This window comes from Cricetulus griseus, chromosome 2 (genome assembly GCF_003668045.3).
Source record: "Cricetulus griseus strain 17A/GY chromosome 2, alternate assembly CriGri-PICRH-1.0, whole genome shotgun sequence".
NCBI classification, from domain to species: Eukaryota; Metazoa; Chordata; class Mammalia; order Rodentia; family Cricetidae; genus Cricetulus; species Cricetulus griseus.
Genome location: NC_048595.1, coordinates 398,468,926 through 398,485,444, shown reverse-complemented (window position 1 = coordinate 398,485,444; position 16,519 = coordinate 398,468,926). Strand labels below are relative to the sequence as shown.

The 16,519-nt window shown below is 43.4% G+C and overlaps 1 protein-coding gene across 3 annotated transcripts in view; it reads right to left on the bottom strand.

Annotated features, from left to right (window-relative positions):
• Nucleotides 1–15,775, bottom strand: part of Eif4b (eukaryotic translation initiation factor 4B) — a 28,358-nt gene extending 12,583 nt beyond the window's left edge. For 2 of the 3 annotated variants that reach the window (XM_027396651.2, XM_027396653.2), the window contains exons 1-6: nucleotides 15,629–15,774; nucleotides 5,371–5,508; nucleotides 3,001–3,209; nucleotides 2,641–2,757; nucleotides 1,508–1,562; nucleotides 360–494 (exon numbers count right to left, since the gene is read on the bottom strand). In XM_027396651.2, the coding sequence (XP_027252452.1) occupies nucleotides 360–494; nucleotides 1,508–1,562; nucleotides 2,641–2,757; nucleotides 3,001–3,209; nucleotides 5,371–5,508; nucleotides 15,629–15,641 (667 nt within the window). In that variant the 5' untranslated portion in view covers nucleotides 15,642–15,774. Of the gene's footprint in view, nucleotides 1–359; nucleotides 495–1,507; nucleotides 1,563–2,640; nucleotides 2,758–3,000; nucleotides 3,210–5,370; nucleotides 5,509–15,628 lie in introns of all 3 variants that reach the window. The other variant, XM_027396654.2, reaches the window with a different exon arrangement.
• Between the last annotated feature and the right edge of the window lie 744 nt (nucleotides 15,776–16,519).

Sequence of the window (16,519 nt, the reverse complement as noted above, 5' to 3'; positions counted from 1 at the left end):
AGAGAAATACCTATACAATTATCATGTATATAGTGTTCTGCCAAGGCCAGAAGAGGGCACCAGGTCATATTACAGATAGTTGTGAGTCACCATCTAGTTTCTGGGAATTGAACTCAGGACCTCTGGAAGAGCAGCCAGTGCTTTTAACCTCGAGCCAACTCTCCAGCCCCAAGATTTTTTTTTTTTAAAATAGGAGCTTAAGGTTCCTTTTCTGCATCTGTCAATGCAAAAACTCAAACAATAAGTAGAAACAACAGAAACTATCTCTAAGCCACACCCTCACTTCTAACTACTAATGTTCTATATTACCAAATAGGCCCAAGAATACTGAAGGAATGAATTTGAAAAATTGAACTTACTGTCTCCAAAGCTATCATCACCTCTTCTAGGTGGGTAGTCATCAAAGCTGTCTGTGGCAGGACGGGCCCTCCAGTCTGTGTCTGTTTTGTCAGAATCCCGATTTCTATCCCGACCAAAAGAACGATCATCCCGGTCTGTAGAGAAAAACAAAATAGCTAAGACACTACTCACTCCTCTGATACCGCCTTTTACACTACACTCCATTAGCTTCTATTTTCTACTGCACTATCATCATGTTGTCCTCCGTAAGGAAGTGATCTTTTCTTCAAATGTGTTTTTATTAATTTAATGTTTCTGTTTTAGAATATAGCTTAAGCTTCGACATACACAGAAAATCTAACTATAGATTTAAGGTTTAATTACGTTACTCAGTGCCTTGAAGTCTTATTTTCATTCAATGATCATTTGGTGTTTTGCCTGCATGTACATCTGAGTACAAGAAGCCCTGAAACTGGAGTTACAGACAGGTGTGAGCTGTCATGTGGGTGATGGGAACTGAACCTGGGCCCTCTGGAAGAGCAGATAGAGGTCTTAACCAATGAGCTATCTCTCCAGCTGTTCTTTGAAATCTCAACCTACTAACTGATATGGGATGTCCTTCTGTATATGCTGCAAATGTGTTGCTTTTATTGGTTGATGAATACAGCTGTTTTGGCTAATGGCCAGGCAGAATATAGCTAGTTATAGAGAAAAAGAAGGTGTTATCAGGAAGATACCACATAGTTGCTCAGGAAGTAAGATGTGAGGTATGGGCCACATGGTAAAATATACAATAAAAGAAATGAGTTAATCTAATGAGAGCTAGTTCACAATATGGCTAAGCCATTGGCCAAGCAACTGTATTTCATATTAGCCTCTGAGTGACTAATAAGCTGCTGTGGGGACTGATGGGTGGGAGAGAAACTGGTGCAGCCGGACCAGGCGAGGACAGAAAAACTTCCAACTATAACTAATATTTTGAGTTGGGAATTCTTTGAGGTGGAGATAGGATCTATCTCTGGATTCTATGTATCAGGTGTCAGTATAGAACCTTCAAATCTGTGGCCAATCTCCTCTAACACTGCCTTACGGAGCATAGAGCAAATGGGTTGAGAACTGCTACTATAGGACCCACTACCAACCTGGAATGCTCTATCAGTTTCCTCACCTTTATCTTGTGCTTGATCAGCAACGTCCACTCGAATTCGCCTATTACCTAGAGACTGAGAGCATAGGACCTTATTAACCATCCCTTGTTGACTTAAAAAATTCCCTTATAAAAACTTGAAAAATTGGCCAGGCGTTGGTGGCACATGCCTTTAATCCCAGCACTCTGGAGGCAGAGGCAGGAGGATCTCTGTGAGTCTGAGACCAGCCTGGTCTACAAGAGCTGGTTCCAGGACAGCCTCCAAAGCCACAGAGAAACCCATCTCGAAAAAACCCAAAAAACCAAAGACTTGAAAAATTGAAATAAATTGGAATTAACAAAGTTGGCCTTAAGTGAATATAAAGCCAGTCTTTCTGTTTTCTCAAAGCCCAGTTCCATATAATATTAAATCTAGCAGTTTGTTAAGCATGCTTGTAATTACAGCTCTCAAGAGGCAAAAGAGTCACTCCAGGTTCCAGCCTAGTGGTGAGATACACTCTTTTAATCCCAGCCCTTGGAAGGCAGAGGCCAGCCTGGCTTACAGAGCAAGTTCCAGGACAGCCAGAGAAGTCAGTTACAGAGCAACCCTGCCTTGGAGAAAAAGCAAACAAACCCCATGCCCCCAAAATCACAGCTAATCTAGCACGATCAGTACCAAAGCAATTTTATCCAAACAGCTAAACAGCTAAGATCATTGTTTATATCCTTATGACTTTCCCCACTCATTATTTTTGTGTACTGACTTCCCTTTTCTAAATTATCTTTAAAATACTGACCAAAAGCTGAGATTACAGTTGTGAATTAAAGGTGTGTCTATCTGTACCTATGAATTTTTACCACTATCTGAGATAGATCATGACATTCAATTACCATTCATTAAAGACATTTCCAAGAGCTTTTTATTTACAATTATACCAAATGGTAGATTTAGACTATGGAATGTGGTTTAGGACATGGGTTTCTCAGTTTCTGGGGTTAAACACCCCCAGCCCTGAAAAAAATAAAACCCTAGAGTTGAGACAAAGTAGATTTATTAGAAACCTCATACCCAACAGGTTTCTCTCCTAAAATTCCATCAAAGTGCTTCCTCTAATTAATGGAAATCACTGTAGTTCAAAGGACATGGTGTGTGACTTGGTTTGCTGTTTCTTTACCTCTTCATTGAGACTCAGAGCACTGAGCAGAGAATCCAGGTCTTCAAATTCTGCATAGCCAAAGCCTTTCAACCTGTCAGGATTGCTGGGTTCACGTGGTAAGCGTACAGCGCTGATCTGAGAATAAAGAAACACGTAAAAGGGGAAACAACAAGCCACAGTGATCAGTACATATGTAATTAATTTGTCTGAAGAAATTACAAGAACCTGGAAGTGCCTGGGATAGAAGACAAACAACTCTATAGCCTATTATACCTTTTTCAAATCTATTCTTTCCATCTTAGCTCTGCCTCCCACTATCAATTTACTTTCGCTACTATCCTCAACACCCTACAAGCAGTCTAACATTAAGACACTCACATTTAATCCTCTAAAGAATTCCTTAATGGAGTCTTCTGTCACATCATAAGGCAGGTTTCCCAGGAAAGCAGTGTAGGGTGGTGATTTGGGAAGACGGCTCCGGTCAATATTGGGTTCCCGAGCAGCCCGTGGAGCAGTGGGAAGGATGGAACGGTCAATTGGAGGTGCTCTATACACATCATCGTCATTACTATGCCAAGTTGTTGACACTAGAAGAGCAGGAAAGGAATTAAGAAACTGGGCATGGTAGAGCACCCAGGATGCTGGAATAAAATTCATGTGAGCTCAAAGCCACTCTAGGCTACAGAATGAGACTGTCTCAAACAACCCAAACCCAGTAGGCATTGAGGGAGAGGTTGGCTCAAAGTTTGAATTCACTGTGAATTCCAGGCCAGGCAGGACTATATAGAGATCTTGTCTCCAAACACAACACACATACAAGATTAAAACAAACAAAAAGGGCTGGAGAGATGGCTCAGAGGTTAAGAGCACTCACTGGCTACTCTTCCAGAGATCCTAAGTTTGGTTCCCAGAAACCACATGGTGGCTCATAACCATCCACTGTGAGATCTGGTGCCCTCTTCTGGTGTGCAGATATACATGGAAGCAGAATGTAGTATACATAAATCTTTAAAAAAAAAAAAAAAAAAAAAAAAGGAAAGAAAGAAAAGAACAGAACGAACTGAGAGGAACACTCCCTTATAACCAGAGAGATTCACGCCAACACCAGCCCAGCCACAACAAGGTTGTAGCACTGAAGCAAAAGACAAAATGCTTCTAAGGTATAGTCAAGGGTGAACAGACTGGTGCTGGAAAGGTGGCTCAGCAGTTAAGAACACTTGCTGCTCTTGCAGGACTCAGGTTTAATTTCAAGCATCCATATGGTGGTTTACAACCTAGTTCTGGGGGATCCAACAGGCAAAATATTCATAAAGTTAGAGGAAAAAACTAAGGAGCACTCATGTCTGTTTTTACCTTGTGTTTTGCCCCCCACACCCTCCCCATAGTGTTGTATTAGCCTAGGATCCTCTTGTCTTCCACCTCCCATCGCAGGGATTACAGGTCTGTGCCACCTCACCAGGCTTTCTTCAAGGTTTACCTTTCCCTAAAACCCACACAAACAAACAAAACAAAACCAACTATCCTAGTCCTGACCCTTGAATTTTTATTCAGTTTCAACATTTACAGAAGGCATAAATTATATGAAATTTACTTATTTTTATTATAAAAATGGGTCACACACAAAGTAATCAGTTTGTAGTAAGTTTCAAGGGAGAAAGAAAGGTGGTTAGACTTATGTTTATGCCCTAATAATTATTAGAAAGTTCAAAGGTGGTAGTGCATTCTGTAATTTCAGTACTGGAGAGGTAGATGTGAACAGACCTCTGAAAGCTTGAGGTCAGTCAGTCTTGTCTATATATAGCAAGTTCTGGGTCAGATAGTGCTACAGAGACCTTGTCTGAAACATACAATAAAACAACAGAAATACACATACCCCAACCAAAAACAAAGCCAGGCATAGTGGTGCAGGTCTTCAATCCCAGAAGACAGATCTATGGAGGACTGCACAACAAAATCACACAAACTCCCCCCACACCAATCAATCAATTAAAACACCCCAACCCCCCCCAAACAAGTTACATGCTTCTTTTAGGTATAAGATCTTTTTATCCTCATAAGTGATGTTGCAATACAGTCTGTTAAATTATGCATACTCAGGAGCTATTGCATGAAGTTGATCTGAAAACAGACCGAGGGAAAGAAATAACTATCATGTGGAAAAATACAGAATAGCCTGGCACAGTCAAAAAGCAGCCAGTAACAGACATGCCCCGAGACTAAAGGCATATACCACCACACCTAGATGTTAAACTTTTGATTTTTTTTAAAAACTAGTTTATTTAAATTTATTTTATGTGCACTGGTGTGAAGGTGTTAGATCTCCTGAAACTGGAATTGAAGAACAGCCAGTGCTCTTAACCACTAAGCCATCTCTCCAGCCCGATGCTAAACTTTTTTAAGACAGGGCTTTTCTATGTAGCTCTGGCTGTCCTGGAACTTGCTCTGTAGACCACACACAAACTCACACAGATTCAGTTGCCTATGCCTCCCAAGTGCTGGGATTAAAGGTGTGCACCACTATGACTAGCTAGCTACTCAATCTTAATGCAGCAGCCAATAGCTATTCTGAATTTCTCAAATTTAAGAAATTTGAGAAAAAACCTAACACCCCAAGACACACAAAAAACTTCAGGCTCTACAAAGAAAGATCTTTTCCAATCACAAATGAGGCAAATTATGGAATATGATTGTGAAACAGTGAATATTTTAACCATGATAGTTCTAAGGACAATGACAAAGGGACATTACCATCTCCTTCCAGATCGTCTGTTTCATCAGCCCAGCTGACTGGTTTGGGGACATAGGTGCTTCCTCCACCAGTACCCCCATCCTCAGCTAGAAAGTCTGTTAGGGAGATGGTCTTCCCCTTCTTATTCTTCTTTTTTGCTGAAAAGAGAGAAAAAAAGATTAGTCAAGGACACTCAAATATTTAGACATTTTTGTTGTTTTCAAGATAGGGTTTCTCTGTGTAGCTGCCTTGGAACTTGCTCCATCTCAGAAATCTGCCTGCCTCTGCCTCTCAAGTGCTGGAATTAAAGGCATGTGCCATCGCCTCCATCACCACCAGGCTGAATTTATAGACTTTTATTCTGTACCATTAAAAACATTCTAAAGAAATCAACAAAGACTAGTCAGATGACTGAGATTATGAAATTCACACGAAAGAATGTTATGTAGATATAAATGTGGACAAAGCACAACACAATTGTGATGGTCTGGAAGAAACGGCCCCCAAAGAGAGTGAGTGCCACTATAGGAGCGGAGGACTCCCTGTTGCCCACAGAGGCGGCACTCTCAGCTCCAGCATGCTGCCATATGCTCCCCTTCATGGTAATGGACCAAACCTTTGAAAGTGTAAGCAAGCTACCCACAAGTAAATGTTTTCTTTCTAAGAATTGCCATGGTCATGATGTCTCTTTACAGTAATAGTAAACCCTAACTAAGACAGTAATAGTCAAGGAAGTCAAGCATAATAGCTGTTTGGGAGGCTGAGGCAGGACATGTGTGAAAGACTATCTCAAAAAAGGTGAAGAAGGTAAATGTAGTCCACTTGCTAGCATTGCTAGTATGATGTCCTGGCTTCAATCCTTAACACTATGGAAACTGGGTGTGGCCAAAATACACTTGAAATGCTAAACTCAGTAGATAGAATAATATTAAAAGTTAGAGTCTATCCTCAGCTATATGGTGAGTTTGAGCCTAGCCTGGAATACACGAGATCCTGCCCACAAAACTAATATAACAAAGAGATAGATAAATGCTTATGTATATATACATATTTAGGCACAGAAAGGGAAATAAGGTATAGAAAGTAATACCCTCCAGGAAATATGGTATGAGATATTTTCTACTGTATTATTCACACACACAGGGCCTAATATACAAGTAAAGCGAAGGTTTACTTACTACTGAGCTATGTCTCAGTCCCACTTGAAATTTTTAGCTGGCAAAGAAGCTGAAGGATCTGAGTTGGAGGCTAGCCTGGTTAACACAGGGAAACTCTGAAAAACCACCCCCCAAAGGAGAAAATTTTAATAATTTTAATTTAGAAACTACTTTTTAAAAACTTGCTATGTAAACCAAGATAACCCTGAGTCCAGAGATCCAATCTGTTCCTGTCTCACCATGCCCTGCAATAAGGGACTTCTAAAAAATAACATACATACTGGAGAGATGCATCGTTCAGCCATTACGAGTACTTGCTGCCCTTCCAGAAGACCTGAATTTAGTTACTAGCATCCACAGGTGTTCCATGAACCCCCACCCTCTGCATTCCTCAGGCACACACACAATGCACATATAAACATGCAGGCAAAAGTCATATAGATTAAAACAAATAAATCTAAACCGGGCGTTGGTGACGTATACCTTTAATCCCAGCACTCGGGAGGCAGAGACAGGTGGATCTTTGTGAGTTCCAGGCCAGCCTGGTCTCCAGAGTGAGTGCCAGGACAGTCTCCAAAGCTACACAGAGAAACCCTGTCTCAAAAACAAAAAACATGCTGGTACATTCATGGTTCCTTAAATACATAGATAAAAGACAAAGTTCCCAGCCCATATATAGCATACTCCATACGGCACTTTGTGTGTATTGTCTACTTGTTAAATAACTATGAAGGAAGACACTTAAAATCTAGAGAGAAGGGAAGTAAATCTCAGCAGTGTTTTCCTAGCATTCACTGGGCTCTTCCCATTCTACCAAACAGGGGCCCCACCTCTATGGTAGGTTATCACAGCCATGGTAAAGTTCCTGCTTCCTCAGTGGTATTTGGAAGCATTTGATTAGTTAAGAGACAGACACCCAACACCTGAACTCTCTGTACCCTTAAAAACTTAACATGTGACACAGCCAACAGCTAATTCAGAACAGAAGGGACCAAGAGAACTTCTAGAACTGGCAAAGTAACCACCATGCCATCAAGGGGGAAACCAAACCAACCAAATAAAAAAACCCAGAACACCTAACCAAGCCAAACCAAACCAAACCAACAAAACCCCACATGGCTGGGTTGGTAGTGGCCTGTAATCTTAGCACCATGGAGGCTGAAGCAGGATGATTACAAGTTTGAGGCCAGTTCCCCCTCCACCAAAAGTTAAGCAGCTTTGTTGTATCAACTATCAGCTTCACAGTTGTTTTTTGAGACAGGCTCTCATTATGCAGCCCAGGTTGGCCGAGAACTCCATATATGGATCAGGCCAGCTGAGATCTATCTACCCCATGTCTCCCAAGTGCTGGGATTAAAGGGATGTGCCACCATGCCCAGCAGCTTCATGGTTTTTAGAATCATCAATTCTTCCTCCACCTTCCAATTCTCACCTAATTTTCAACTCAAGAGGAATAATCTAACTTGATACACCAATGCTTAATAGAAAGGCGCTTTCTCTGCCAAGCATTGGTGGCTCACACCTTTAATCCCAGCACTCGGGAGGCAGAAGCAGGAGGATCTCTGTGAGTTGGAGGCCAGCCTGATCTACTGATCGAGTTCCAGAACAGGCTCCAAAACTACTGAGAAGCCCTGTCTTGAAAAACCAAAACAGAAAGGAAAGGGGAGGAGAGGAAGGAAAGTTGCTTTCTCAAATCCAAGTGTCAGAAAAGATGCCCTGCTTGCTATGAACACTACAAACAGCATTATGGAAATAATGAACAACATAAAGAAATGATCAAATCAAGTGGACATGATGCAAAAAAAGAAGATGGCCACAAGTCAGTCTCTCTGTAGCTTTGAAGGCTGTCCTGGATCTTGCTCTGTAGACCAGGCTGGCCTCGAACTCAGAGATCCTTCTGCTTCTGCCTTCCAAGTGTTGGTGGCATGAGCCACCACCGCCGGGCTATACTTACGTGGCTCTAAAATTGACAATTTATCAACCAGATCACACCATCCTCTCAGTTCCTTCTGTTCCTCTGAATTAGCTGTTGACTGTACCACATCTCAAATTCTAAGGCTAGAGTGCCAAGGTCTGGCCACCGAATTGGGCAACAGTCGGGAACTACTGTTTGAAAAGTTAAACAGAGGGTTCTAAAGCACTCGAATTGCTCCAATTCACATGTAGACACCTTTTAGTTTGCCACCCCATTCCTCACTAAGTAGTGAAGGGACCAGCCCCCCATTTCGGCAGCCATGACAGTAACTCGTGCTCGATATGACCTTGCCTTAGTCACTAGAGGTTAGATGCCTGCTTCGTGTCAAGGAACCAATGAGAAGTTAGCTGGTGGCGCTATGCTTTATGGCTCTGGGTGTGCTTTACGGACAAGTGCACAGCAATGACACACAGAGCATAGCAACCACCCTGGGAGGGCTGTTGCTATATAACAACCAATTGGCCAATCAACACAGGGCAAGCCCTCCAACCCTGGAGGCACACCAATCCTGAGCCTGTGCATACCCCTTACGCTGCCCTATGGTTCAAACTGTCTTTTGTAGCCATCCCCCATGGTGGGTTGACAAAAGACCTGAGCTAACATGGGGTTAGCTCGTTAAATTACAATAAAACCTCATGCAGTTTGCATCAAGCTCTCGAATCTGCCTGGTGATTGGGGTGACTGAAGTCGTGGCCTGGGACCCTGATACCTGAGTTTTTCCGGGGGGGGGGGGGCCGTCTAACAGTAGTAGTTCATGCAGCCCAGTTTTGTCGATAACTGTCTGCCCCATGCAGCTGAGGATGACCTTGGGTGATTGTCTTGCCCCCACCTCTTCCCTCAGTGCTGTGATCACAGGCATGCACTACCACACTAGGCTGATACGGTGCTGGGATGCATGCTAGGCCAAAGCTAACAAACAATAAGACCACCTGAATGTGATTTATTTACTTTATATATTCAGAATATTTTGTCTGAGTGTATGTGCTCCATATGCATGCCTGGTGCCTTGGGTCCCCTGGACCCGGAGTCACAGATGATAATTAACCACTATGTAGGAGCTGGGAATTGAACCTCCGTCCTCTGCAAGAGTAGCTAACCACTCTTGCTATCTTTCTAGCCACATTATTTTATACATTTAATTAAAATAAACAAAAACAATACCTGGAGTTAGAATGATGCTTGCCAGAGATTCTGATCCCCATCTGGCTACTAATTAGCTAATATCCATTTACTAGCCTATTTTGACCACTTGGGAGAAAACACTGGTGGTGGTCAAGCTAAGGAATGGAGCTCAACAGAACAGGAAGAATTTAAGGTATTCCCTCCTTACCCATTTTTCTGTACATATTATCTTATACACCACACATAATTTGGAATTAACCTACCCTCTGAAATGATCTGGCTTAAATCAACTCTGTACATCAGGGCTTCAACTCTTAACCTCTTGATTCAAGTTAAGACAAACAGAAGTTTCATTCTTCATTAATGTTACTTGATATTTCAAAATAAGCTAGAGTACTAATAAAACATATTAAACCAGTTATTTTTAAAATCTTTTGAATCATTTACTTCCCCTTTCTTTATTCCCTCCACCAAATCTGGTTAAGAAATCACTGTTAAATGAGGTAAAAGATTTTAAAAGACAGGCTAAAATTTCCTTAAAAGATCTCTTACTTAAGAGTAGCTGCCACAATAATTCAGTCACACGAAAGTGGCAGTTTTTTAAAAAGTAGATCCTGAGAGGAAAATAAATTGAGATAGCAACGTTTGTTCCATTTCATTTTATCCCACTGACAAGCTATCAAAATCTTCCCATGCCCTTGGAGCCTCCAAAATCTAAGGTCCTGCATGTTTAGAAGATTTCAACTCGGGGGTTGGAAAGAAGGGTCAGTGGACTGCTCTTGCAGGGGACTCAAGTTTAATCCCCGTCACCCAGCTCAGGCAGCTCACAATAGCATGTAACTCCAGCTACAGGGGGAGTCTGATGCCTGGCTTCCTGTACTCATGTGCATATACCCACATTTAGAAATACACAATTAAAAAAATAAAAAAAGATTTTAAGGTTGGGTGTGGTTGCACATAACTTTATCTCCAGCACTTAGGAGGTAGAGGCAGGAAGATCTCTGAGTTGGAGGAGGCCTGGTGTAGAAAGCTCCAGGACAGATAGAACCAGAGATAGACTCTGTCTCAAAAAAAGAAAGGCAGGGGGGAATCTCTCTGAGTTTAATCCCAGCCTGCTCTACAGAGTGAGTTCCAGATCAGCCAAGGTTATATAGAAGCCCCGTCTTGAAAAACCAAAAAGACTATAAAGCCTTTGTTTAATTCTCTCATCTCCTTCTATTTCTTTCCCAACCCCCAAATATTGCATTAATTAGTTAACAAATCAATCAACTCACAAAGCAAACTTGTTCCAATTACTAAAGTTCTTTACCTCCCTGGTAAAGTTAAATCTAAGACTTTAAAATCATCTCCCAAATTAGTTTTAAAGCATACAAGACCTCATTAGAGACAATATATTGGGGGAGGGGCTACTGGTTCAGGCTGACCTGAAATGTAATATTCTCCTGGTTCAACTTTCCAGGTACAAAACAGGAGTACACCACACCCTGATCCATTCGGCTTTATTGTGCAGTACTGTGAATTGAATTTAGGGCTTTGCACATGGTAAGGTAAGCACTGGAATACCAGCTATGGCACCAGCTATGGTCTGATAGGTTGTTAACAAAAAGATACAACTGAAGAATCAATTTAAGGAGCTAAAGGAATAGCTGGGAGGTTAAGAGTACTGGCTGCCTTCCCACAGAACCCTGGTTTCACTCCCAGTACCCATAAAGGAAGCTAACAGCAGTATGTAACTCATTCCAAGGCATCTGATGCCTCCTTCTGGCCTGCCCAGGAACTGCAGGCACATGGCAGATAAACCAGAAAAACACGGTACACATAAAATAAATCATGATTTAATCCCCGGCACTGGGGAGGCAGAGGCAGTTGGAGTTCTAGGCCAGCCTGGTTTACAAGGTGAGTTCCAGGACAGAGCTGTTACACCCTGTCTCAAAAACAAAACAAAAAACACTGCCAAACCAATCCAAAAAAAACAATAAATAAATGGTGAAAAAAACAAAATCCAACTCCTTCAATCCTGAGATGGGGGGGGAAGATCAGTTTATTTCTTAATTCATAATCTTTCTCAGCTTTCTTTTTCTCTCCCCTCACCTGACACCCCTTTGAGCAGGATCTCACTGTATAGCTCTGGCTGCCCTGGATTTACAGCAATCCTGCCCCTGCCTCCCCAGCACTGAAATTACAGGTATTTGCTACTGAGCAATCCAGACTTTCTGTTGTTTTCTGGATTGTGCTAACACATGGCTTCATGCATGATAGAGTGAGGTAAGCACTCACCATTGAGCTCTCTCTCTAGCCTGAGAAACACTGCCTAGCAACATTTTCACTTCAATAAAAGATTCAGGAGAGACAGGCAGGAAGGCTGCTGAAGGCCAGTCCCTGCCACTGAGAGAATCCATGTGCATGTGCATAAAGTAAATCCTAAAACTTGGGAGGCTCAGGCAATATGATCCCCTACCCCCAAGTATAAGCAAAACTAAGCTTATTTGTATATGGCAACATTACTTCTGCATCTTTTGTGGGGTGGGAGAGAGAGGCCCGAAACTCATGAAAATCTGCCTGCCTATGCCTTCCAAGTGCTGGATTTAAAGGCAAGCCTTAAAATACAAACAGTTCCCTTGTGAATTACATCTCAAAGCTATTATCAAAATAGATACACATACTTTTTCAATCTGAAACAGTTTTCCTTCAATCCCCTATACTCAGTTTTTTTTTTTTTTTTTGTTGCTTTCAAGACAGGGTTTCTCTGTGGCTTTGGAGGCTGTCCTGGAACTCGCTCTAGGCTGGCCTTGAACTCACAAGAGATCTGCCTGCCTCTGCCTCCAGAGTACTGGAATTAAAGGCATGTGCCACCAACGCCCAGCAAGATCAGCACTTTGTAATAGCAACCATCTAATACCATTTCCTCACTATAAATCCAAATACAATGAGTGTTATGTTAAAGTCCTAAGCATATCTTACATATACTAGCTACAATTTTAATTGCAATATCAAAGTATTATGATTCCTACTGCTAAGAGATCTGCAGATAAACTATGTCCACTTATAAATGAAGAAATTCAGACTAGGTAAAGAGGCAGCCCACTGTAACAATTCCAATAGCCACAATAAAAACTTAAAGAAAGAAAAAAAGAAGCCCTTTTCTCTGAGGCAAGATCTCACTGTATTCAGGCTGGCCTGGAACTCATGGCAATCCTCCAGTCTCAACCTCCTGAGTGCCTTCATCTAAGACCTCACAGATTTAAGTATTCTTTTAAATACTTAAATTTTATTTTAAATACTACCTCGGCTCAAGTTTCCTAGAAACTTAACAATCCTCACTTGCCAGTCAGCTCCAAAACACTAAGATACTGAAGGTTAGCAGAGGGTCACATGGAAACTGGTATTGCCTCAAATGTTTGGTCTTACCTATTAGTGATTAAGTTATATCTGGCATTTTCACAGAGAACCCAAAACCCATTTCCAACTCTGGGTATGTATAATGGTCACTCAAAGTCAGTGTAATTGGAGAAAGAAGTGTGGTCAATTCCAAACTCTTCAAAGGCCAAGTAATAGGTAAACATGTGCTGTGGTAACACACTAAGCTACATTTCCCGAGTTAAGTTTAAAAAGGGGGGGGGGGGAGAGGGTCTTCCTGGGAGTGTAACACAGATAGGTGAGAAAAGGGGGAAGAGACATTACTAGGCAAACCTTTTAAATTGTGAATTGCACACCAGAGTAAAACCAAAGATTCGGCTTACTCTTAACTATTGTTTGATAGGACACAGGTAAGAGGATAACTTGGAGGAGTCTGCTCTGGCCTCCACCATGTGGATTCTGGGATCTAAACTTGACAGCCTTGGTATATCGGAGCCACGTCCTCAGTTAAGCTATGGTGTTGTCCACCACTAAGAATTTCGAAGGGGAAACACATCTAGACTTTTCACTCAGTTAAGACACTCAACTGACAAGGTAGTACACCTATGCCATTGAGTATTTTCCACCATTTAAAACAGTTTCTTAAGTTTTAGATGATGGTTTTCAACAGCAACTCCAACTTAGCGTGGCACTTTAGTATTTCCCATCTTAATGAGATCAAGAGCCTGGAGTCCCCCAAGATTTTGACCCTGCCCTGCTACATGCAAGCAATTTTTCTTCAGCTGGGAGAAATCACCAGTTCTTTACATTATCTCACAGGTTTCTTCAGTTAAGTGCTACAGTAACAAAAGCTGTTGGTATATCCTTGGTTCAGGGTTGGGAATTTATAGTTTACCCAGAGTGCTTGCCTAAACATGTGCTGGTCCATGCCTTTAATCCCAGCACTTGAGGATCTAAGTTCAAGGCCAGCTTGGTCTAAGTGAGCTTCCAATCCCCCAAAAACACAATCTTAAAAACAAAACAAAAAAAGGCTGTGTGTGTGCATGGTGCCTACTGTATCCAAAAGTTCTGCGTTTAAGGTTCAACAATGCAAGAGGGGGAAATAAAGTCTTATGCACAAATGCCATCTAAATTCAGCGAACATTTCCCAAAGACAATCATAGCCCTAGGTCCCTTGTAAGAACAGAAACGATGGATTTCTGATAAATTAAATGTTGCTGGGTGTGGTGTCTTAACACTTTAATCCCAGCACTTGAGAGGCAGAGGCAGGCTGGTCTCTGAAGAGTTTCCAGGACAGCCAAGGCTACAAAGAGAAACCTCAGACCTGAAGGGGGTGGGGAGACTGAATGTTGCCTTTAATCCTAGAACCTGGGAGGCAGTGGATCTCTGTGAGTTCCAGGCCAACCTGGTCTACCAAGCTCCAGGACAGTCAAAGCTATAGAGACCCTATCTCAAAATTGTTTGGAGGCAACAATCCAAAAAGTATTTTTTTTTTACAGACTAGAGGGTCATGTTAGAGAAAATAAAGCGTATTTCCTAAACTAAAGCTAGGTGTTTAAAAGGGCATTTTTACAAGTCCATTTAAAATGTAAAACAAAAACAAAGAAAAAGCAGCTCCCCCCCCCAAACCCACTTGCAATGAAGTGACACACACACCCCATTTTTAAAAAAGAAAACCACAGAACCTCTAGCTATTATTTTAATAGCACCTTCTGGGAAGTTTCCCAATTATCCAGGGAAACGACCAAAGCAAGCTGAATCCTGACAACTGAAAACTACCAAAAAGTCAAGCAAAATGGAAGCTGTGTAAGGCAACGACCTGCTCTTGTTCCCCACCCCTGCCTGGCATATAGTACAAACTGTTGAATGAAGAGTTGGGAAGAAAATCCACATAGGAGATAGGTGTCCATCCCTACAGCTCCGCCCTAACACGTGGGCGCACACTAGGCTCCCTACCCCCAACCATCGCAGCACCAACCTCCAAACCCAATGTGCGTTCCCTTGGAGGACAGAGGCCGGGTCACACTCCACAACCCCAAACCTACCAAAGCATAAAGTACAAGGTCACCAAGGAGCCAAACCCGGGCCCATCGGAGCTTGCCATCTGGACTCGAGCGCACGCTTCCGAGGCGAACCCTCTTCACCTCGCCTCTCGCCGCGCACGCGCACCGCCGCTTCCCCCCGCCCCTCCACGGACTCGCGCTCGCGTTCTAACCGCCCCCCCACCCCTGCCCCCACGAGGGTCCGCAACGGCCTCGCGCCTTGGAGACCGGGTCTCATGCGCTCCAGTCCGCGCGCCAACCGCCTCCGTCCTTCCTCCGCGCCTGGGCGCGGGCGCAGCGCCTCACGCCTAGGAGAAGGGCCTCGCGCGGGACTCCCGCACACCTTTCTGCGCTACCTCCTCCGACCGGAGCCGAAGCCCACCATTACTGCCTACTCCAACCGCGCGCAAGGGGGTAAAAAGGGAGTGAGGGGGAGGGGAGAGGCCTTCCCCTCCCCCTAAACATTCCGAGGCACCAGCCCGCAGCGGCTATGCCGCCAGCCTGCCGCAGCTCCCAGGTCCGAAGGGAGCCGGTGCCACCTGCCCCCCAACTCCAGCAAGGAGCGGATCAAGCCCGGAGGCTATTTCGGAGCCCGGTCCTTGGCCACGCTCGGCCGCTCACTCACCTGAGGCCGCCATGTTGGGAGAGGGAGAGAGAACGCAAAGGACCCGGATGAGGCAATCACGTGATTATAGCGGGCGCGACGGGCTTGGAGACGCGAAACCAGGAGGGGGCGGGGAACGGAGGACGGAGGCAGGAGGAGGCGGGGCGCTGCCGTGCTAGGTTCGTAAAGCAGCGCGACGAGGTGGCGCGGCGTCCGACCGGAAGACCTGCGCGACATGTGGCCGAAGGGGTGGAGTCTGAGCTGTCGCGAAACCCTACGCTTTACGTTGGGCCCGGCGCGGCGGTCAGGTCGGCTGTGCGCCCTGGGCGGGGTCTCCTGACGCACAGACTTCTGGGAGGTGGGTCGGCGCGAAGGGCGGGGCCGCACTTTCTGATTCCATGGAACCGAGCTGGCTTGGAATCTAGAATGGATGTGCCACAATTGTTTTTTTTTTGTTGTTGTTTTTTGTTTTTTTTTGTTTTTTACAAAGAGAAGATTCGGAGTTTGTTTTAAGTCGCTTTTTGTAAAGGCAAAGCAAATCTGATGTTCTGTATTATGGTTTCAATTAAGCGTGCTTTTTAGCGTGCTTAGAAGGAAAAAGAAAGTAACATTTGAACATGCTAAGGCCGTGAACTTTAGCCTCATTTAAGCCTCCAATTTACTGACAAGGTCCAGCGCCGAGTGCTAGCCACATTTCTTCCAGCCAATGCTCCATTTTTATTATATTTCACTAAGTAAAACTTTGAGCACCAACCATGTGTCAGGCACTGTTTAACAGAGGTTTGTGGATATAACAGAACAAAACTACCTTGAATAAAATATTACAAACGATAAACACAACAGGTAAGTAAGAATATTCCAAATGATAAACACTACAGGTGAGTAAGATAATAGAGTAAAAGGTGGTTGAGT